This window comes from Pithys albifrons, chromosome 8, assembly GCF_047495875.1.
Source record: "Pithys albifrons albifrons isolate INPA30051 chromosome 8, PitAlb_v1, whole genome shotgun sequence".
In the NCBI taxonomy this organism is placed as follows: Eukaryota; Metazoa; Chordata; class Aves; order Passeriformes; family Thamnophilidae; genus Pithys; species Pithys albifrons.
The window spans coordinates 2,325,294-2,349,246 of record NC_092465.1 but is presented as its reverse complement, the minus strand read 5'-3'; the positions used below and the strand labels follow the sequence as shown (position 1 = coordinate 2,349,246).

At 49.4% G+C, this 23,953-nt stretch overlaps 1 protein-coding gene across 2 annotated transcripts in view; it reads left to right on the top strand.

Moving 5' to 3' along the window:
- The first annotated feature begins 7,377 nt into the window (after nucleotides 1-7,377).
- Nucleotides 7,378-23,953, top strand: part of EPC2 (enhancer of polycomb homolog 2) — a 47,257-nt gene continuing 30,681 nt past the window's right edge. Inside the window, exon 1 of one of the 2 annotated variants that reach the window (XM_071562420.1) lies at nucleotides 7,378-7,797. In XM_071562420.1, the coding sequence (XP_071418521.1) occupies nucleotides 7,645-7,797 (153 nt within the window). In that variant the 5' untranslated portion in view covers nucleotides 7,378-7,644. Of the gene's footprint in view, nucleotides 7,798-8,003; nucleotides 8,196-23,953 lie in introns of those variants that run through there. The other variant, XM_071562421.1, reaches the window with a different exon arrangement.

Here is a 23,953-nt window from a genome sequence, read left to right as displayed (position 1 = left end):
CTGTTCAGAGTTCTGAGTGGTATGAGAATGGCCACCCGACCTGGAAGGCACAGAAAGGGCTCCTCAGTCCTGCAAAGCACAGCCCGGGCCGAGCTGCTCCCTCACTGCTGGTGTAGAGGAGTGGCTTTGCTGGAGCAGCAATTCCCAAGCACTGGAGTATTTAGGAATAGCAGGAGGTGTCAATGAGGAGCAATTTGGAAGCGGGAACACTCTATCAGCTTTGCTGTGACTGATGTCTGCATAATGAAAGTGGTTTTTTTTATACTATTTCCTTAAAAAACCCTCTCTGACAAGGAAGTACAGGAACGTGGAGCTTGAATACATCTTTAAATCTGCATGTTGATTGCATAACTTGCAACGAGGACTGAAAACTCCCTTTTGTTATTACAAATGTGTGCCCTGAGTACTACAAACAGCACCACCACTATTTTTTTCCAGCGTAACACTTTCATTTTCCTTTTGACTCCTCGTGCAACCGAGACAATATTTTTGTTTCTTGGTGCACGGCAACGTTGCTGAGAGACTCCTGTGTTGCTGTGATGGCTTTCAGTCCCATTTTGCAGAGAACTGGGGGAAGTGCAGAGCACGGGATGACAGCGCTGCCACACAAGTGACAACAAACTTCCCTCTGATTTGCATCACAGTGGGATAACAGTAAAATCTTTCCTCCCAGGGAAACGCCTCCTGACTGACACCAGGGGAACTGGGTTATTCCTGCAGCAGGAAAAGGTTCTCACAATGGCTCTACCCCAGCAGGAGAGAAGCACTGGGGAGATATTTGGGGTTTAAGGGGTTATGGAAGGACTAAAGGGATTGGGAAGGGAAAAAAGGCTGAGATGTGATGACAGAGGTCTGGTATGTGCAGATAAAGGAACAAACCCTGCCAGAGAGGGTGAAGTTCTGCTGGTAGAAGGACATTTCCCTGGACACCTTGGGAAGACTCAGGCTGTGCCCGCGCATGGTTCCAGTTTTCTTGGAATTTCCACTGAATATTCCCACTCTGTGAGTGCTGCTGCTCCAGGGCAGCCCAAAGCAATGGTGGCAACCTCAGAACAGGGTGGGCAGGGAAAACATTGCCATTATTAATCAGGAATTGTTCCATGCAGGCCACTGACCCAGCAGGCAGCAATGGCCAGGGTGGGTTTGTGGGGTTTCTTAGGGCAGAGAGGAGCTTTAGAGTGTTTATAGGAAGCAACACTTGGGTTATTTCCTGAGTTACTGTTTTTACCTACTGGAAGGTGTCCCTGCCCAAGGAATGAAATGATCCTTAAGGTCCCTTCCAACCCAAACCAGTCTGTGAGCCTACGATTTTTAAGAAGCCCCCAAATTTAGTTTTAGAAAGCAGCCACACTTCTGCCCTTGGACTGAAACCCAGGACTAAGCTCTGAGGAGGAAAGGGAGCATCTCTTCCTGCTGGGGCAGATCTCAGAGTCCACTTTAGGGCAGCTCCTTCACACTCTGGTTTCTGAACTCTGAATGAAAATTGTAACAGTTTCCAATGCCCCGTTATTCTTACTTTATTTGGTGTTTTAAATGGCAGGGTGAGGTTTGCTTTTTAACTTTTTAACACAGCTGGGGAGCTCCCAGCTCCTCAAAATACATTGATTAAAAATAAATAAATAGAAACAGTATCTTGTGTTTACCTCCTGAGGTGTGAGACTTTGGGATAAATTCGTATACATTTGCAAACTTGGTTTTCTAAATGACTGTTGATAAATCTCTTTCTTTTTAAGGCTTACTCTAATTTCCCAAAACTTAAGGCCATAAATACAATTCTTACTATGTACTGATTTTAGCAGTATTATTCTAGCTCCAGTCAGAATGATGCTTTTCCTCCTCACTGGTCACTGCACTGAGGGGAACACTTTGCTGTGGTCAAACCCCAGATTTCTGTGGGTTTTTGCTGCACTCCTGCAGGTGCTCAGTGGCTTCACTTGCCCCTTCCAAGCCAAATAAATCTGGCTGCACAATTGCATTGTTGTTCCCTAACTTGTTGAATTGAGCAGTAAAAGAGCAGGGTCAGAGCCAAGGGGAGGTTTATCTTTTGAGTGAGAATCCCAGATTTTATTCCACAGGAAGCAGCTGCAGCAGGTTCCTTTAAAGAGCTGCTGGCCCTCCCCGTGCCTGTGGGAACCCTCACACAGAAAGCACAATTCCCTTGCATTTTAAACCTATTTCTTGACACAAATAGTTTTGATATCAAAGCCTCAAATCAGGAGCTTCCTGCTGCTTTTCCCCACGTTACCTTCCTGCTATAATTTGGGGAATCAGCTATTTCCATAGCTGCCTTTTTATATCATTTTATTTGGTGTCTGTTGCTGTCGGGCTCGAGGTTTTAACTCCATTTCCAACTTTGATAATTTTCATTCAGAGCTATAAATCTCCCAGGAAGCTGTTCCATCCCAGATCTCAGGGTTTGGCTGATAGGTTTTTGGTGACCTCAAAGAGGAAAATGTGCAGGCTGCCAGTTCCATAAACCCTTGGGATAATTGGAAATAGAAATGGTTTGGAATGATACATTAACTGTGAACACTAAGCATGCTTACTGGCCACTTTGATCAAGCTCTTTTTCCTGACAAAACCCCCTTTGAAATGAATAGGACAGAGGTTCCTTTCACTTCAATCAGAGTTCTCAGAAACAGGGAGAAAGAAGGACTTCATAACCTTTAAAAAGACTCCCCTAGTCCATTCATGGATCTCCTGGAAAGCTCAGCACTTTGCCTTGTGCTGAAGTTACTAAGGCAGCCCCCTGGATACTTTCAGGCTCCTTCTAGTGAAGATTTGCTTAAATATGAGATCAAACCCCTCTATAACAAGGCTGGAATCCAAAATGTTGTGCAGTGGCTTTAGAGGGACACTGGGAATATTTGATACTGTGGATCATTTCCTAATTGCATCTTCTGAGCCTGTACCTGGCATGGTGCAAAGGACAATTCTGTACACTTTACATCTTGATTATTTCTGTGTAATTACAGTCATTAGCACCACAAAAATCCCAGTTGTCTTTCAACACCTTATGATGAATTAAGTTTTGGACACCCCACAAGGCTGAAGAACAAACACTGTGCCTTGTCAGGGCCCAAAATCACTTCTGGAATCTCTGTTTTTGTATTTTCTAAAAATTGTTTTAGTATTTCTTGTACTTAAAAGGCAGCAACACAGAATAAAGAACAGGTACATGCTCATGCCATATCATGGGCAATAAAGGACATTGAGATAATTGTCCATAAGTGATGCTTCTGCTTGGAGATTAATGCAGTGAGAGGGGGAAAAGAAATTAAAGCAAAGAGCAAGAACAAAGAAAGAGGATGCATTTGCAAAAAGACCATCAGGCTTGAGGCAGCTACGGTGAGAACAAGGATTCCTTGTGCTAAATGTCACTGTGGAGAAGCAGGAGCAGCAGCCAGGACGTGGCAAAGCCCCCCAGCCTGTTTGGCTCTGACATTTCCACTGATAGATGTGCTAAAGGGAAATCTGGGGCATTTGGGCATATCCACTGTCCAAATGTGCATATTCAGCTCCATTATTTTCAAAGACAAGTCAGAATTCAACTCCTGAGCAAATGATTTCATTTGAGACATTTTCCCCCTTGATTTGTGCATCAAAAGTAACTTATTTTATCTACAAGTGAGGTACAGGGCATAATTTTTTACAGCTAAAATTCTTCAGGAAATCTGTAATATTTTACAAGAGGAAGAGATCAGATTATGGGCTTAAAAGATGGGTGGGTTGGGCTTAAAGCTGAATTAATGGAAGCTGAAACTTCAGTCCTGCCCATGTTCAGCCCTGTGCAATGGCTTTTTTGACTACATAAAAAACCTTCTGCATCTGCAGGGCATCATTTAAAAAAATTGCATTGCTTGTAGAAATAAAATAATGGGATGAGTTTAGGACTAAGAGCCACCTTGAGGGTAAATATGTTTCATTTTTGTTCCTTTTTTTTATTATTTAAGCAGTGAAAAAGAACAGAACATGCACACAAAGGGAAAAGGTTATTATTATCTATTGTTCAGCTGTGCTGACTGAAAGGGAAAAATAATCTTACAGCAGTGTGTGTAAAATGCCTCTTTTTTGCAGAAGCAGGAAGAGGAAAGTTGTTTTTGTCTCTCAGCTACTCGAGGAAGTACTTGGGGAGGAACTGGCAGTTCCACATCACTGCCTGCTCACATTTTCACATGGATGGTACCTGTGCAGCTGGGCCATAACACACCCCAGGTCGTGGAATTTATATGGAAAATACAACTCATGCAGAAAGGCACCACAATTACCCTCTGAAAATGCCAACCCTCTGCTGCCACCAATCAATCATGGCTCAGTTTGGGGATGCCAAACCCATCGTGGGTGTGGGAAGTTTGGCTGCTTCTAAAAACGGTGCTGAACTAGAAATGCTAAGCTAGAAAACAAAGGAGTTTGAAATGTCTGTGTGTTAATTCTAATGCAAGATTGTGTTTATGAATAAAAGTATTTTAAGGGTATTGTAAATAAGTGCAGCCTCTCAGTTTTGTTCTCTGTTCTTTCAAGCTTCATTTGCTCACCTATCACTGAACACTTACCTGATGCTTTCACAGGAGTTGTTAATACAATTTCCACTTCTCTTTCCCAAGCTGATTTGGATCCCTGGCTGAGGAATGTCATGTTCTTGCTCCTCCTTTTGCCTCCTGTGTGTTCCTGTGCCTGTTTCATCTTCCCTCTCTGACACAATTCTTTATTCTTCATTTGGTGCATCATGTGTTTGTCACAAACAGTAATTGTATTTTCTGTATGAAACCACAAAAATAAAAAGATGCAACAGGTGACTAAAAGTGAATGGCAATTCAGAGACCAAATTGGTGCTTTTCTAATTAAAAAAATGGAATATTAGGTACAGTTGGGCTGTGACCCAAATGGTTAAGCTTTGACTAACAGGTTTGGTTTAATCGAATGGGGGCACAGTGGGGACATGGTGGGGACACTGTGGGGACACGGTGGGGACATGGTGGGGACACAGTGGGGACACGGTGGGGACACAGTGGGGACACGGTGGGGACATGGTGAGGACACTGTGGGGACATTGAGGGGACACAGCAGGGACACAGTGGGGACACGGTGGGGACACAGTGGGGACACGGTGGGGACACAGTGGGGACATGGTGGGGACGTGGTGGGGACACTGTGGGGACATTGAGGGGACACAGCAGGGACACAGTGGGGACATGGTGGGGACACTGTGGGGACATGGTGGGGGACGCTCTGGGAACACTCTGGGGACACAGCAGAGACATGGTGGGGACACTGTGGGGATGCAGCAGGGACAAAGCAGGGACACTGTGGGGACATGGTGGGGACACGGTGAGGACACAGTGGGGACACCGTGGGGGATGCTCTGGGAACACTCTGGGGACACAGCAGAGACATGGTGGGGACACTGTGGGGATGCAGCAGGGACAAAGCAGGGACACTGTGGGGACATGGCAAGGACACGGTCGGGACATTGTGGGGACAGTGTGGGGCAGTGTGGGGACACAGTAGAGACACTGTGGGGACATGGTGAGGACACGGTGGGGAAACTGTGGGGACACTGTGGGGATGCAGTGGGGACCCGACAGGGACACTCCCCGGACACATTCGGGACACTCCAAGCACAGTCCGGGCACCCTGCGGTGACACTTCGGGCACACTGCGGGGACACTGCGGGGACACTCCATGCACATTCTGTGCACACTCTCGGGGCACTCCGGACACACCCCGGGCACACTGTGGGGACACTTTGATGTCACTCCGGACACACCGCGGTGACACTCCGGGCACACTGTGGGGACACCGTGGGGACACTCCGGGCACACCGGTGGCACACTCCGGTGACACTCCGGACACACTGTGGGGACACTTTGATGTCACTCCGGACACACCGCGGTGACACTCCAGGCACACTGTGAGGACACTCCGGGCACACCGCGGTGACACTCCGGGCACACCGTGGGGACACTCCGGGCACATTGTGGGGACACTCCGAGCATACTCCGGTGTCACTCGGTGCACACTCCGGTGTCACTCCGTGCACACTGTGGGGACACTCCGGGCACACTGTGAGGACACTCCAGGCACACTGTGAGGACACTCCGGGCACACCGCGGTGACACTCCGGGCACACCGTGGGGACACTCCGTGCACACTGTGGGGACACTTTGATGTCACTCCGGACACACCGCGGTGACACTCCAGGCACACTGTGAGGACACTCCGGGCACACCGCGGTGACACTCCGGACACACCGCGGTGACACTCCAGGCACACTGTGAGGACACTCCGGGCACACCGCGGTGACACTCCGGACACACCGCGGTGACACTCCAGGCACACTGTGAGGACACTCCGGGCACACTGTGGGGACACTCTCGGGACACTCGGTGCACACTCCGGGCACACCGCGGTGACACTCCGGGCACACCGTGGGGACACTCCGGGCACACTGTGAGGACACTCCGGGCACACTGTGAGGACACTCCGGGCACACCGCGGTGACACTCCGGGCACACCGTGGGGACACTCCGGGCACACTGTGAGGACACTCCGGCCACACTGTGAGGACACTCCGGGCACACCGCGGTGACACTCCGGGCACACCGTGGGGACACTCCGGGCACACTGTGAGGACACTCCGGCCACACTGTGGGGACACTTTGATGTCACTCCGGACACACCGCGGTGTCACTCCGGGCACACTGTGGGGACACTCCGGCCACACTGTGGGGACACTTTGATGTCACTCCGGACACACCGCGGTGACACTCCGGGCACACTGTGGGGACACTCCGTACACACTCCTGTGTCACTCCGAGCACACTGTGGGGACACTCCGGGCACACTGTGGGGACACTCCGGCCACACTGTGGGGACACTCTCGGGACACTCGGTGCACACTCCGTACACACTGTGAGGACACTCCGGGCACACTCCGGTGTCACTCCGTGCACACTGTGGGGACACTCCGGGCACACTCCGCTGTCACTCGGTGCACACTGTGGGGACACTCCGGGCACACTGTGGGGACACTCCGTGCACACTGTGGGGACACTCCGGGCACACTCCGGGGACACTCCGTGCACACTGTGGGGACACTCCGGGCACACTCCGGTGTCACTCCGTGCACACTGTGGGGACACTCCGTGCACACTCCGGTGTCACTCCGTGCACACTGTGGGGACACTCCGCTGTCACTCGGTGCACACTGTGGGGACACTCCGCGCACACTCCGCTGTCACTCGGTGCACGCTCCGCTCCCGCCCGGCTCCGGCTCCGCTCCGGCCCCGCCGCCCCCTCAGGCTGCCCGCGGCTCCCTCAGCCTCCCGCCCTCGGCTGCGCGCGCAGCGGCGCTCTCGCCGCGCGGGCTGCCGGGACGGCTGGCGGCCGTGGGTAATGTCCGCCATGTTTGCCATGGCGCAGGGAGCGGAGCGAGCGAGCCCGGCGCGGATCTAGGGCTGCGGGGCGTGCGCGGCGAGCTGCGGGCGGCCCCGCCGGGACCTGCGCCGGGGCCGCGGGACCCTCCATGGTGGCGCGGGCGCGGCGCGGGAGCGGCGGCGAGGCGGCGGCGAGGCCGCGCTGAAGGCCCCCCCCCCCTCCCCGCCCGCCCGCCCGGCCCCGGGGTGTTATTGTGAGGGGGAGACAATGAGCAAACTCTCCTTCCGCGCCCGGGCGCTAGACGCCGCCAAACCGCTGCCCATCTACCGCGGCAAGGACATGCCCGACCTCAACGACTGCGTCTCCATCAACCGGGCCGTGCCGCAGATGCCCACGGGCATGGAGAAGGAGGAGGAATCGGTAAGGCGGCGCGGCGCAGGGGGGGCACCATTGTTTACAGGCACCCCCCGCGCGGGGCAGCGGCGGCCGCGATTCACCAAGCGCGCTACGCCGGCGCTGCCGCTCAGCCCGCGGGGCGCTGCGCAAACGGCGCAGCCACGGCCGCGCTCCGGCGCCGCCAGCGGGCCCCGCGCCGCCCGCCGCCATCTTCTGAGCCGCGCCGGCCGCCGGGCAGGGACGGAGCGGGGCGGGCAGGGCGGCGGGGACGGGGACGGCGACAGCGGCAGCGCCGGGCACGGCCGCACCGCGCTGCCCCGGCCGAGGAGCGGGGCACGGCGCCCCAGCGGTTCGGGATGCCGGGGCGGCTGTGGGTGCCCCAGCGGTGGAGCGCGCGCGGCGTGCCGGAGCGGCGTGCGGAGGTACCGGGGCAGGGTGCGGGAGCAGAATGTACGGGTGCCGGGACAGGGTGCTGGGGAGCCTGGGTGCCGGGACAGGATGCTGGGGAGCCGGGGTGCCGGGACAGGATGCTGGGGTGCCGGAACAGGGTGCCGGGATTCCGGAGCGGCGTGCGGAGGTACCGGGGCAGGGTGCGGGAGCAGAACGTACGGGTGCCGGGACAGGGTGCTGGGGAGCCGGGGTGCCGGGACAGGGTGCTGGGGAGCCGGGGTGCCGGGACAGGGTGCTGGGGAGCCGGGGTGCCGGGACAGGGTGCTGGGGAGCCGGGGTGCCGGGACAGGGTGCTGGGGAGCCGGGGTGCCGGGACAGGATGCTGGGGAGCCGGGGTGCCGGGACAGAATGCTGGGGTGCCGGGACAGGATGCCGGGGTCCCGGAGCGGCGTGCGGAGGTACCGGGGCAGGGTGCGGGAGCAGAACGTACGGGTGCCGGGACAGGGTGCTGGGGAGCCGGGGTGCCAGGACAGGGTGCCGGGGGCCCGGAGCGGCGTGCGGAGGTACCGGGGCAGGGTGCCGGAGCAGAATGCACGGGTGCCGGGGTAGGGTGCCCGGGTGTAGGAGCAGGGTGCCGGGGTGCTAGGATAGGGTGTAGGAGCAGGGTGCTCGGGTGCCGGAGCGGCGTGCTGAGGTACCGGGGCAGGGTGCCGGGGTGCAGGAGCAGGGTACTCGGGTGCCGGGGCAGAGTGCCGGAGTGAAGGAGCAGGGTGCTGGAGTGCTAGGACAGGGTGCCGGAGCAGGGTGCTAGGGTGCCGACGTCCCGGAGCGGCGTGCTGGGGTACCGGAGCAGGGTGCCCAGGAGCAGGGTGCTGGTGTGCAGGAGCAGAATGCACGGGTGCTAGGGCAGGGTGCTCGGGTGCCGGACCAGAGTGCACGGGTGCAGGAGTAGGGTGTTCAGGTGCAGGAGCAGGGTGCTCAGGTCCCGGAGCAGGATGCAGGAGCAGGGTGCTCGGGTGCCGGGGTCCCGGAGCGGAATGCTGAGGTACCGGGGCACGGTGCTCGGGTGCCGGGGTGCCGGAGCTGGGTGCTCGGGTGCCGGAGCAGAATGCACGGGAGCCGGGGCAGGGTGCTCGGGTGCCGGAGCAGAATGCACAAGTGCGGGAGCAGAGTGCTCAGGTTCAGGAGCGGGATGCTGGGGTGCAGGAGTAGGGTGCCCCCGGGGCAGGGTGTTCGGGTGCAGGAGCAAGGTGTTTGGGTGCCGGAGCGGGGTGCCGGGGCAGCTTTGGGTGCTGGAGCGGTAGAGCGGGCGCGGAGTGCCGGAGCCGCTCGGGGTGTCAGCTCGGGGTGCTGGCCCAGCGGAGCGGCTCGGTGTGTCAGTTCGGGGTGCTCGGGTGCCGGAGCAGAGTGCAGGGGTGGGGGGCAGGGGCACGGTGTTTGGGTGCCGGAGCACAGTGCAGGAGTGGGGTGCCGGGGCAGGGTGTTTGGGTGCCGGAGCAGAGTGCTTGGCTGCCTGGACAAAATGCTGGGATGCAGGAGCAGCGTGTTCGGGTGCCGGAACGGGGTGACGGGGCAGCTGTGGGTGCTGGAGCGGTGAGCGGGCGCGGAGTGCCGGAGCGGCTCGAAGTATCAGTTCGGGTTGTCAGTTCAGGCTGCTGGAGCCGGCTCGGGGTGTCAGCTCGGGGTGCTCGGGTGCCGGAGCAGCTCGGGGTGCTGGTCCGACAGAGCTGGTTCGGGGTGTCGGTTCGGGGTGCTCAGGTGCCGGAGCGGCTCGGGGTGTCAGTTCGGGGTGCTCGGGTGCTGGAGCGGCTCGGGGTGTCAGCTCGGGTGCCGGAGCGGCTCGGCGTGCCGGAGCAGTGGATCGGCTCGGGGTGTCGGAGGAGCTCAGGATGCCGGAGAAGCTCCGAGTGCTCGCGGCGTTGTGAGCTAAAGCTGATGTTACTCCCGCCGATCGTGTTGTTGTGAGTGGCTGTCAACTCGCTCGGGCTGGAGCCGGGAAGTGGTGGCGGCGTGGAACTGCCGAGTGATGCAGCGTGCTCTGCTGTGCCTCTGCACGGGCAGCGAGCGGGTCCGTGCCGGCCTCTCCCTGTCGGGGGGACACCGGCAGCGGGACGGGTTCCTCCCCTCCAGCCGAACCCCGCGGCTGCTTCGTGTCGTGGCAGCGCCGAGCGGCGTGTTGGTCTGTCAGTCCTTGCGGTTTGGGACACACGCCCCGTGCAGCCCGGGGACAGCCCGGGACACACTGTGACTTGTGGGGGGCTGGAATGGACAGCCTGAGACACACACTGTGACTTGTGGGGGGCATGGAATGGACAGCCTGGGACACACACTGTGACTTGTGGGGGGCATGGAATGGACAGCCTGGGACACACACTGTGACTTGTGGGGGGCATGGAATGGACAGCCTGGGACACACACTGTGACTTGTGGGGGGCATGGAATGGACAGCCTGGGACACACACTGTGACTTGTCGGGGGGGCTGAAGGGACAGCCCGGGACACACACTGTGACTTGTCAGGGGGTTGAAGGGACAGCCCGGGACACACACTGTGACTTGTAGGGGGATGGAATGGATAGCCTGGAACACACACACTGTGACTTGTAGGGGGATGGAATGGATAGCCCGGGACACACACTGTGACTTGTGGGGGGGCTGGAATCGACAGCCCGGGACACACACTGTGACTTGTCAGGGGGTGGAATGGACAGCCCGGGACACACACTGTGACTTGTCAGGGGGTGGAATGGACAGCCCGGGACACACACTGTGACTTGTCAGGGGGTGGAATGGACAGCCCGGGACACACACACACTGTGACTTGTCAGGGGGTGGAATGGACAGCCCGGGACACACACACACACTGTGACTTGTCAGGGGGTGGAATGGACAGCCCGGGACACACACTGTGACTTGTCGGGGGGGCTGAAGGGACAGCCCGGGACACACACTGTGACTTGTCGGGAGGCTGGAATGGATAGCCTGGGACACACACTGTGACTTGTAGGGGTCTGGAATGGACAGCCCGGGACACACACTGTGACTTTTCACGGGGGCTGGAATGGACAGCCCGGGACACACACTGTGACTTGTTGGGGTGATGGAATGGACAGCCCGGGACACACACTGTGACTTGTTGGGGTGATGGAATGGACAGCCCGGGACACACACTGTGACTTGTCGGGTGGTTGGAGGGAACAGCCCGGGACACACACACTGTGCACATGTGGGGCAGGAGGGGACAGCAGCTTTGCTCCCTGTGTGGGACAGTGGCTCTGTCCTTGCAGCCACCCCTGGGGTTGTTTCACACCCCTGCTCTGTGTTGCTTGGTGTGCATCGCGTGTCAGAGGCGTCAGCTGGAGCCGTCACATGGAGTGTTGGACCTCTGAGTGTTATTTCTAGATCAGCCAGGGAGTGTTCAAGTTGGATAATGTGACGTGTGTTCTTCTTGTAGTGTAACACGTGGGAGGGAAGCTTTTGTCCAGTTAATTACTGAGAGTTTCTGGGGGTTTTGGTGAGCAGTAGGAGAACTTGGAAAACGCTTGCCCGCGGTTCTGGTGTCCTCCGAGTGTAGTGACTTGTGTCGCTGGTCTTTAAGCATCTTTCCTGTCTGACTGAGGTTTATTTTGTGCTCCTGGGGTTGTGTAAGCGTAGGCAGAGGCTGTTTTCTCCTGATGTGTCTGTACGTGCAGGCAGAGCCGAGAGTATAAAGGCACCTCCAGACTCTGCTCAATGAATTCGTGTCTCCGCCTCAGCCAAACTCTGTGCCCGTGGATTGGCTTTGCTTTGCAGAGGTTACAGCTGTCAGAGGAGGCTCCGTGCCTTCCTCCTTGGTTCCACTGGTGATATTTTAAGGAATCTCTGTCTCACCGTTGTGGGGTTTTATTTTGTTTTGCTGTTTACTATGTGTGATACACTGTGATCAAAGCTTGCAGTAATTCCTGAAGAGTAACTCTGCTAGAACGTGGGGTTGTAGTTAAAAGCAACAACATTGTGGTACTGATGAACCAAATACTGGAGACCAATTTGGTCTCCTCGGTCTTGCAAGTCTACTTTGCAGTGCTGTGTTTGCATTTAATGTATACATTACTTTTAAAAATTATTTTGATAAATCATAGTTTGTTTTGAACTTAATGAAGAATTACTGTAGGATTTCAAGCAAACCAGCTGCTCATGGGCTGCTTAAATGATTGAGAAGAAGATTAGATTTATATTTAAGTAAAACTGCTTTAGTGTTGTCCTACAAAGTTGCTTTTCTGTGAGAGTGAGGTTTGCTTTCTCTGCACTGACATATGGCTCTGATATATTATGTAATAGTCCCAAAATGAAATGATTGAAGCAATAAATAAGCATCGTGCTGGATGCATCAGGCAGGATTATATATACTGTGCTATTCATAGATTATTCAGATTATTGCCGTGGAGTGATGGTTTCATTCATGGAGCTGCCCTTCTCCCTGTGTTACACAGATAATTCTTAATGTAGGTTTTTTTTTAATTATCTGTAAAGCCCTTTAGGAGAGGCTGTTGCAGATGACAGTAATTTAAATATTGGAGAAACACCTAACCAGCTGTAATTCATAGCAAATACTGCTGTGATCAGCTTGATGTATTTTGAAAGGGATTTTTCAAGGGGAGAGGTCTCTGCATACCCATTTCTGACATCTCCATTTCTCGAGTGTCCCAAGGCCTTTTTCTAGCTCAGGTTTTTGCTGGGGTGCACCTTGTGGAAGGTGTTTGAGCCCTGAGAGTAGCTGATGTTTTACCCTTGCTGGGTGCAGTCAGACAGGTCTTGTATCACAGTGTGTTGTGGCTTCATCTGAGCTGTTTTCCACAGAAAAACCCACATTATTTACACATTTACAGAGTTTAAAATCATTCAGAGTGACATGTCTGTCTGTCCTGCTCTTTACAACCAAGTTTCTCTAGGACAGACATGAGTTAAGTAGTTTGTGATTGATCTTTTTTATATACAAAATTGCAGATTTTGATGCATTTATTCCTGATGAGTATTCTGGAACTGTACAAGTATCAGAGATTTATATCCACTCGCAGCATTTCACAAACCAGTAGCTCATTTCTCTCACTTGGAGATTCCAGCTGTGAAAGAATTAGGTTTCTCTTCTGTAACATGTTTATGTTACCAGTGTTTATAATTTACTCGAAATTAAACCCGAGGAAGAAAATCGTGTGGGTTTATTTTTAAATCCACGTGGGACAGTGATCTCTGTTAAACAGCAGCACTAACAGGTCCTTTCGTGAGCCTCAGACACTGAGCAGGAACACTCGGTGGTGTTTTTTTCTGATGAGTAAGAACTGTATTTCCTAATGCTAATGAATTGTTTTGGTGAGAGGGGGGAAAGTTGCAGAACAGATAAGCCCTAGTTTGGTTTCTTATCACGTAACTGTGTTTTTTATTTGAATACAAACTACTGGAGATTGCTGAGTTGCACATTGTGGGGGAGAAAAAATCATGTTTAGTAATGAGGCACATCCAGGCTGAAGGTGCTTGGAAATGAACTTTCCCGAGTTGTGAGGGAGCTGCGGGTGTGGTGGGGATTGATGGCACCGGGATTGCTTGGTCAGAGCTTCACTAAAATCCGTGTTTGGGCACCCCATTCCTTTGGTGTTTGGCAGGGAGGGAAAGTGTGGGAATGGCAAGTTCAGGACGTGGTTCGATGCTGCTGAATCCTTTGGACAGAGGACCAGCAAAAAGGGACCTTCTCAGGCCTTCAGTGATCCCCTCGGGATGATCTTTCTCTGACCATTAAATACAGCATTCAATTCTGATTATTTAGGCTGGAATTAGTTAACTTGTATTTTTTTTCCTCCATCCCTTAGTTTGTTCAGTTTCTGTTGTAACACTGGAAACATAAATTGTTCCTCTCTTTGAGAGTCCTGGAGCTGGTGATGCTTCTGAAGCAGCACATTCATTCTCCTTCCAAAGCAGAGAACTTGTACCTTTGTACAAATTATAGTCCTTTTGTTTGTTAAACTGGATAAGCAAAAATATCCATAATGAATATTTTCTTTTCATGCAGTGAACTAGGAAAGTTCAGTCGGGAGGACTGAAATATGTGCACAAACACACACAAGATCATTGATGGAATGGCAGTGCTTGTCTAATATATTTTAAAAAGGCTGTTAACACCTGCTCCTACATTCATATTGTTTTGAACATACTTTTATGCCTAAACATTTTTATATATGTGATTTCTGTTATGAAGTCAAATAGTTTTATTTTTTAGAGAGTGTGTAAAACAGGAGGCCAGCAGAGAGGATAACTTCAGTTCAAACCATGCAAATATTCTGTAAAACACAAATCCCTCAGGAGGACTCCATGGAAATCTAAGTAAGAAAACCAAAGATTTTTTATTTCTGTGCAAAACTCGGTGAAACCAAGACAGCAAACTTTGCTCAGGAAAGGAGTGGGGTTTGTTTGCTTGCTTGGACACAGCCAGATTATTTGTGCATGGGGGAAACTCGGTTCCCAGGTGAGGTGATTTCTCAGTCTGGGTTCAGCACCTGTGTTTATTTACTTACTTTGGGTGTGTTTGGAGGCTGCTGGGATCACTGCAGTGCGTTTGGCACTGGGGGTTGTCATCTCTGTTTTGTTGGGATCTCTCCCTGCCTTCAGGTCCCGTGTTTTTCTCTCTCCCTTTGAGACCCACCGTGTTGAGCAGGGATGTTCCTCCCAAGTGCACATTCCCACACATTCCTTATTTCAGTTTTCAGCTCTGACCCTCTGTGCTTTCACCTGCAGAGTATTTTGTGGCAGACAAACTTCCTTCCAGCCCAGGCTGGTGTTTCGTTAACATCCTGTTTGATTGATACCTGTGTATCAGGATTAGCCCCGGGGGCTGTTAAACCGAGGAGCTTTGCCTTTGATTTGCTGTGGCTGAAGTTAAACAGCACAAAGATTTGCTCTTAAGTCTCCCGTCTCCCGAGGAGTTTATTAGGGCTTAACACATTAACGCCGATCAGCAGCGCTGTCACAACTGCTCGGGAGCATCGGGACAAGTGTCACCGATGTCCCCAGAGTGCTCTCGAGGTGTGTCTGAGCTGGGCATTGCCCTGGGCAGCTCCTCGTCTGGTGGAAGTGGCACAGGGGATCATCCTGTCCTACCACCGGGGCTGGGAGTGTCGACCTGCTGGAGGGCAGGAGGGCTCTGCAGAGGGAGCTGGACAGGCAGGAGGGCTCTGCAGAGGGAGCTGGACAGGCAGGAGGGCTCTGCAGAGGGACCTGGACAGGCAGGAGGGCTCTGCAGAGGGAGCTGGACAGGCAGGAGGGCTCTGCAGAGGGAGCTGGACAGGCAGGAGGGATGGGCTGATTCCAATGGGATGAGGTTCAACAAGGCCAAGTGCAGGTCCTGCCCTTTGGCCACCCCAAGCCCTGCAGCGCTCCAGGCTGGGCACAGAGTGGCTGGAGAGCAGCCAGGCAGAGGGACCTGGGGAGACTGAGGGACAGGAAGCTCAACAGGAGCCACCAGTGTGCCCAGGTGGCCAAGAAGGCCAAGGGGATCCTGGCCTGGATCCAAACCAGCGTGGCCAGCAGGCCCAGGGCAGTGACCCTTCCCCTGGACTCTGCCTTGGGGAGGCCACACCTTGAGTGTTGTGTTCAGTTCTGGGCCCCTCAGTTGAGGAAAGAGCTTGAGGGGCTGGAGCGGGGCCAGAGAAGAGCAACGAGGCTGGAGAAGGGACTGGAGCACAAGTGCTGTGGGGAGAGGCTGAGGGAGCTGGGGATGTTCAGCGTGGAGAAGAGGAGGCTCAGAGGTGACCTCAGCACTGTCTGGAACTGCCTGAAGGGAAGTTCTGGCCAGGTGGGGGTTGGTCTCTTCTCCCAGGCACTCAGCAATAGGACAAGGGGGCACGATGGGCTCAAGCTCTGCCAGGGGAAATTGAAGTTGGAGAGCAGAAAGAAATTCTTTGCAGAGAGAGTGCTCAGGGATTGGAATGGGCTGCCCAGAGACGGGGTGGATTCCCCATCCCTGGAGGTTTTTCAGCTGAGCTTGGCCGTGGCACTGAGTGCCATGATCTGGTAAAGGGACTGGAGTTGGCCCAAGGGTTGGACTTGATGATCTCGGAGGGCTTTTCCAACCCAATCCATTCTGTGATTCTGTGATTCTTCGGGTGGTGCAAGTGGCACAGTGGATCATCCCGTCCTTTCACCGCGGCTGGGAATGGTTCCCAAGGTTTGGTGTCACCCCGAGGTCAGATGGGCTCAGCCCTATCTTAACAGCCCAGCCCTAATTGAGATAAAGGCGCATTTCGCTGCGGGCTGTGCAGGGTCAGCTGGGAGGGCTGGCCGGGCTCGCTCGGGTGTGTTAATTAATTGAGTCACACCTGGAGTCATTCATTATGCAGGAACTTTCCCTCGTGGGCAGGTTTCCTCGGGGTGAGGTGCAATTCCATGCCAAAAACTTTAGAATGTGCCTCAGCTCTGGGACATCTCCACTGGAGGAGCCACTTGTTCCCTTCCTTCGATTTAAGGAAACCTGGGAAAGAAACACCTCGGGGTACTTTGGATTTACACAGTGCCTGTTTTCTTATCGCTCCTACTTGGCCAAACTGAGCAGCAGAAATTGGTCCAGTTTGTTCTCACTGAAATCAATATTAAATCATAGAATGGATTGGGTTGGAAAAGACCTCTGAGATCATCAAGTCCAACCCTTGATCCAACCCCACTGTGATCACCAGCCCAGGGCACTCCGTGCCCTGGGCTGGTGATCACAGTAGGGTTGGATCAAGACATGGTGGATCAAGACATGGTGGATTCTCACTCAGTGTCACATCCACAGAATCACAGAATGATGGAATGGATTGGGTTGGAAAAGCCCTCTGAGATCATCAAGTCCAACCCTTGGGCCAACTCCAGTCCCTTTACCAGATCATGGCACTCAGTGCCACGGCCAATCTCACCTTAAAAAACTGTATATAGTAACCTGTTTTTAATTACTTTTCATAACAAATATCTTTTTGGCTGGTGCTGGATGTTCCAAAGGTTATTTTTAATTTATTTTGCCAACAAGGGTAATAAACTGTGCCTTGTTTATACTTGTGAGCAGTTACATGCCCTAATAACACATCTATCATTCTGGAAAGATAAATAATACATTGAATATTTACATAAATTGTAGATGTCCTAAAAGCCATTGTTGGGGAAAATCAATTGTAGAACTGAAATTTCTGTAGCAAGAAGAAGTGAATTACTGGATATGAAAAGGTGTAAGAAATAGAGAAAATAATTTTATGGAGCTGAAAGTAATACAGTATAAAGTGTCATAATTTTGTATTTAATTTCATCAGTTCGGAGTCAGTGAAATACAGGAATATTCTATTTAAAAGATTTGATTCTAATCCATTTTGCAAATTCCTACTTGTTTATTTAAATAATCACTATGTGGTTATTATTCCACTGAAGGTGTTGGGTTATAATGCTCTCCATGTTCATAAAAGAAATGCTTTAAATATAAAGAAGCAGAAATTTGTAGGGAAAAAAAAAAGAATTCTAATTTTCCCTAATTTACTTTGATGCAATTCTGCAATTAATTGTGATTAATACTCTTACACCAATAAAAAAGCCAAATATCCTGTATGGTAAAAGGAGAGATTCCCACATCTGATTCTGACTGTTCTTAATAATTTTAATTTTAATAATTTTAATTCCCATACGTCTTCTTGTGTTTTAATTATTGCAACCTTTTCCTAAGTTGTCCAAACTCTAAAACCAGTCTGGTATTTTGATTTTTTTTTTATTATAACGTGGATTTCTCTGTGGTTTGTCAGATCTTCAACACTCCAGATTTTCTCACTTCGGTGGTGAAAAACATAATTTGTTTAAAAACTGTAAAATACAAATTCAACAGCAATTGTTACAACAATTTTATTATTAATAATTAGTTTATATTCGTGTTTTGGTGGGCTGGGAACTTGTGTAATTAAAGGCAGCTTTAAAATACATTTTCCTTGTTGGTGTGGGAGGTTTTGGCATTTCACAGAGAGCAACAGTTTTGTTTCAGTGTGTTCCTAAATAGTGAAAAATCGTTATTTATAAATATTATTTATATTTATAAATATTATTTATATTTGATAATATAAATAATATTTATAAATATAAATAGATATATAAATAAAAATATATAAGTATATATATTTTATATTTATATATAATATATAAATATATATTTTATATATATTTATATATAAATATATATAAATATAAATATATAAATAATATTAATATTTATAAATATGATTTATATATTTGTAAATAGTATTTATATGTATAACTGTATTTATTTAATAGCTATAAATATTATTTATATTTATAAATAAAATTTATATTTATAAATATATATTTATTATTTATATATTCGTAAATAGTATTTATATGTATAACTATATTTATTATATAGCTATAAATATTATTTATATTTGTAAATAAAATATATATTTCTAAATATATATTTATTATTTATATATTCGTAAATAGTATTTATATGTATGACTACATTTATTATCTATATATTTATAAATATAATTTATATTTATAAATAAAATTTATATTTATAACTATATATTTATTATTTATATATTTATAAATAGTATTTATATGTATGAATATATTTATTATTTATATATTTATAAATATGAATTATATTTATAAATTTAAATTTATAAATATAAATGAAAACATAAAAATATAAAGTAAAATTTATATAAAAATATAAAGCAAAATATAAATAAAATATAAATATAATTTATATTTATAAATATATTTGATATTTATAATCTGTATATTTATAATTATTATTTATATTTATAGATAAATATTTATTATTTCTATATTTATGGTGATGAGACATTGCTCATGTTCTCTCATGTTGCTCCTGTCCCACTCAGGGAAATATCTGGGATGTCTCACAGTTGTTTCTTGTTCATTATCACACGGGATGAGAGAAAGTGCATAATTTCCTTTTTCTGAATTATTTAGAGAACTTGGTTATTCAGACTAAAGTTATTTAGAGAGTTTGGTTAGTTTTGGTTTTGGTGTGGGGAGGGTAACTAAGGAAAGACAAAAATGGTTGTGAGAATGGGCCAATTTCCACTCTCATTTCCCACATTGCTTCAAAGTGCTTAAATAAATTGGCTTTGGGCTGATTGCCCGGGACAGGGAGGGCATTCCTGGGCTTTGTTTGGGTCCAGAGTGGCTTTTTCCTCGTTTAGATCCACATCTAAACCCGCCCTGTCTGCGCCCCGAGGGTGGTTGGGCTGTTTGAGCCTCATCAGCCCCGCTGGGACAACCCTGAGGAGATGGGTCTGTGGGGGGTGATGGGGATGGGATGTAAAGCTGGCCCAGAATGGCCGGGCTTTGGTTTCCAAAGGCACCACTTTGGGAAGTGTCAGGTGTTTAATAATTGGGGAAGGGAAGAAAAGCTTTTATTTTAAAGCTACATTTAATTACACAAGTTCCCAATCCACCAAAACACGAATATAAACTAATTATTAAAAAATAAAAGTGTTGTTGTAACAATGAGTTAAACTGAGTTATTCAAAATTCCTTATGGAAAAGCTGCTTATGGCTCTTGATGAGAAATGTGCATTTACTGACAAGTGGGATCTGACCTTACCCTTTAATAAATATAATATTAAGTTTGATTCCTGGCTCCACACATCAAAACCTCCATGAGTCACAAAACTGCTCCTGAGATAACCCTGAGGAGATGGGTCTGTAGTGGGTGATGGGGATGTAAAGCTGGCCCAGAATGGCCTGGCTTTGGTTTCCAAAGGCACCACTTTGGGAAGTGACAGTTGTTTAATAATTGGGGAAGGGAAGAAAGTGGTGGAAAAGTCAGTGAATCATGGAATGGTTTGGGTTGGAAGGGACCTTAAAGCCCATCCACTGCCATGAGCAGGGACACCTCCCACTATCCCAGGATTCTCCAAGCCCCATCCAGCCCAGCCTTGGACACTCCCAGGGATGGGGCAGCCTCAGCTCCTCCTCCCCTTTGTGCATTTTTGGGATGGAATGGTACAATTTGATTGACTTTTGCTGCCTCCCCTCCTGAGGCAGTGCCAGCCTCCCACCCTTGGTGCATGTCTTGGCCTGTGGTCAGAATTCAGCACTCTGGAAGGCAACTGTGTGGCAGGTGGTTCTGGTGATTATTTTTTTAGATGAGTGGGAGGGGGTATCATGTTGGAAAAACCTGATATGGCCCAGAGTGAAACTTGAGTTGTTCTACGAGCCCTTTTCACTTGTGTATCTTCTGCTTCACAGAATGATAGAATGGATTGGGTTGGAAAAGACCTCTGAGATCAGCAAGTCCAACCCTTGATCCAACCCCACTGTGATCACCAGCCCAGGGCACTCCGTGCCCTGGGCTGGTGATCACAGTGGGGTTGGATCAAGACATGGTGGATTCTCACTCAGTGCCACATCCACAGAATCACAGAATGGATTGGGTTGGAAAAGCCCTCTGAGATCATCAAGTCCAACCCTTGGGCCAGCTCCAGTCCCTTTACCAGATCATGGCACTCAGTGCCACGGCCAAGCTCAGCTGAAAAACCTCCAGGGATGGGGAATCCACCCCCTCTCTGGGCAGCCCATTCCAATGCCTGAGCACTCTCTCTGCAAAGAATTTTTTTCTGATCTGCAACTTAAATCCAACTTCTTGTGGGTGGAGGAAACTCCTTAGGGGAGTTTGTCCTATAAAGGTTTGATTTGGGTGTGTTGGTTTCAGCTCAATAAATGGATTTTTATGGTTTGCTCAGGGCATCACTTGATAACCAGTACAGCCTTTTAAGGGACACTGTGCAAGAGGAGACAGACCTGATTCCTGACTGGATTAATTCTGATTCCTGACTGGATCAATTCTGATTCCTGACTGGATTAATTCTGATTCCTGACTGGATCAATTCTGATTCCTGACTGGATTAATTCTGATTCCTGACTGGAGCAATTCTGATTCCTGACTGGATCAATTCTGATTCCTGACTGGATTAATTCTGATTCCTGACTGGATCAATTCTGATTCCTGACTAGATCAATTCTGATTCCTGACTGGATCAATTCTGATTCCTGACTAGATCAATTCTGATTCCTGACTGGATCAATTCTGATTCCTGACTAGATCAATTATGATTCCTGACTGGATCAATTCTGATTCCTGACTGGATCAATTCTGATTCCTGACTGGATCAATTCTGATTCCTGACTGGATCAATTCTGATTCCTGCCTAGATTAATTCTGATTCCTGACTGGATTAATTCTGATTCCTGACTGGATTAATTCTGATTCCTGCCTAGATGAAATTTTCATTGGCTCAGTAGCAGAATCTATTTTATCAACTTTGCCAGTCACTGAAATACTTGTGTTTCAAAATAAATTGGAAATGAAGTAATATTTTATCTCTCAAGGGTAGAACTGTTCATGGTGCACAGACCACAGGAAACAGTTTTCCTGCTCTAAATGTGAGGTTTTATTTCAGTTGCTGCTTCCCATCCAGGGCAGAGGGAGGAGACAGGGATTGAAAGGGTTAACTGCAGAAAGAAACAAAAATTGGTGCTTGAGTTTACACTTTTTAATATCTTTTATAAGAAAGGGGTGTGTGTGGAGAGGGAACAGAGAGGGCTGAGGCTTTCCCAGGGGGAGAGGCTTCTGACCAAATCAGCTGTGGAGCTTCTGACACTTTCCAAGTGTTGTCAGGAGGTGTTACTTGCTGTGCTGGAGACTTTGCAGGATGAGTCTGCACATTTCCAACCTCTGAGTTTCTGAATTAAATACAGAAATCTCTGTTGATTTGTGTTCCCTCATTTGAATACAACACTAAGCAAACAGTCCTTAGTACCTTTTCCTTTCATTCTGTTCTTGGTGCAGATGTGTTGAAAGGCTGATTTCAGCTTGGCCTGGAAATAGTTTATTTTAGAAATAGCTTGTTTGGAGCAGGTAGAGCTGCTGATAAATTCACTTTTCCATTGTACTTGCATGGAGGGCTGGTGGAGTTAAAGCCAAGTTAAAGCCTGTGTGGTGTAAGGAGTGAAGAAGGGAACAGGTACATTCATTCCTTATCTTCTAAGGGGTCTGTATCCAGTGTGGAATTGCTCATTGGAGTTGGATAATTCAGCCAGATCAGTGTTCCAGTGCAAAGATGCTGCTCAGCCATGGGCACCTCCAGCCAGGCCCATCCAAAAACCAGGCACAGTTATTTAAAGGACAATGAACTCTGGTTTTAGAGTACTTGGGGTGGACTTAAAGGTTGAGGAAAACTCAGACTGGTCCACAACATCCCAGTGCTGTGTTTGCAGCAGCCAAATCCAAGGAATGGTTCCAGTGGGTGGCACCCCTGGAATGAGATGCTCTTGAAGGTCCTTTCCAACCCAGTGCTGTGTTTGCAGCAGCCAAATCCAAGGAATGGTTCCAGTGGGTGGCATCCCTGGAATGAGATGCTCTTGAAGGTCCTTTCCAACCCAGTGCTGTGTTTGCAGCAGCCAAATCCAAGGAATGGTTCCAGTGGGTGGCACCCCTGGAATGAGATGCTCTTGAAGGTCCTTTCCAACCCAGTGCTGTGTTTGCAGCAGCCAAATCCAAGGAATGGTTCCAGTGGGTGGCACCCCTGGAATGAGATGCTCTCGAAGGTCCTTTCCAACCCAGTGCTGTGTTTGCAGCAGCCAAATCCAAGGAATGGTTCCAGTGGGTGGCACCCCTGGAATGAGATGCTCTCGAAGGTCCTTTCCAACCCAGTGCTGTGTTTGCAGCAGCCAAATCCAAGGAATGGTTCCAGTGGGTGGCACCCCTGGAATGAGATGCTCTCAAAGGTCCTTTCCAACCCAAACCATTCTGTAATTCTGTAATATTGGTAAATACAGTTCTAGTGGGTAAAAATGACATTCAGTATTGATCAGTGTTTCCCTTAAAACTTAACAAAAATCACGTGCAGGACCTGTTGGTTTATTGCCCTTGCTGAAGTTTTTGTCCTAGTGAAGAAAGAGAAAGTTTAGGAAGAACTTTCAGAGAGGAAGTTTAGGAAGGACTTGAGGTCTGTGGTGTTCAGGGCTGAAGGGCCATGGCAGGGAAGGTGCCACCTTGCTCTGAGCTGGACTTTGGGTTCTGAACACCTGCAGCCAAAACTGGGTGTTTTTGTACCAGTGTTGTAGGATTTTGTTGTTGTTGTTGTTTTCCCTCTGAAGAAAAATGTAAGGAAGGATCAGAATCTCAGGATGGTTTCAGAGCTACTGAAGAAATAGTCCAGTCTAAGCTGGATTTGTTTGAAACTTTTTTGGTGAGAAAGGTCTGGATGTGCTTTGTAAGGAATTAGTGGGCAATAACTCTTTGGCAGGTGCTGCTTTTTATTCCCAGCTGTCATCCCTGGCTCCTCTAATGCTCCCTTATTTCCTGTGAGACCTCTGGATCTGCCCTCCTGCAGAGCAAAGTACGAGTTTAAAATATTGTCTGTGGCTTTCAAAACCATAAGAAAAGGTGAAAATAGACCAGAAGGTGCATTGGTGTACCAGGGAATAAATCCATCTGTAAAAATGCTTTCTCAGGTTTAATGAAGCCATTTAATTAGACTGACTTTCATATAAAAATCTTCAGTTTGTTTATGTTTTCTTTAACTTGTTCAGCACAAAGATTTGAGGGTTTTCTCCCCAGAATTTAAAATGTACATATTTTTATGTCTCTCTTGGAGCTCTGCTGTTTGAGGAGTGGCAGCAGCACTGCTGAAAGCTGAGTTCGTTTGAGATCTGGGTTATACCTGAAGGCTTTTGAGAGTAAAGAGAGTACTCACTCACAC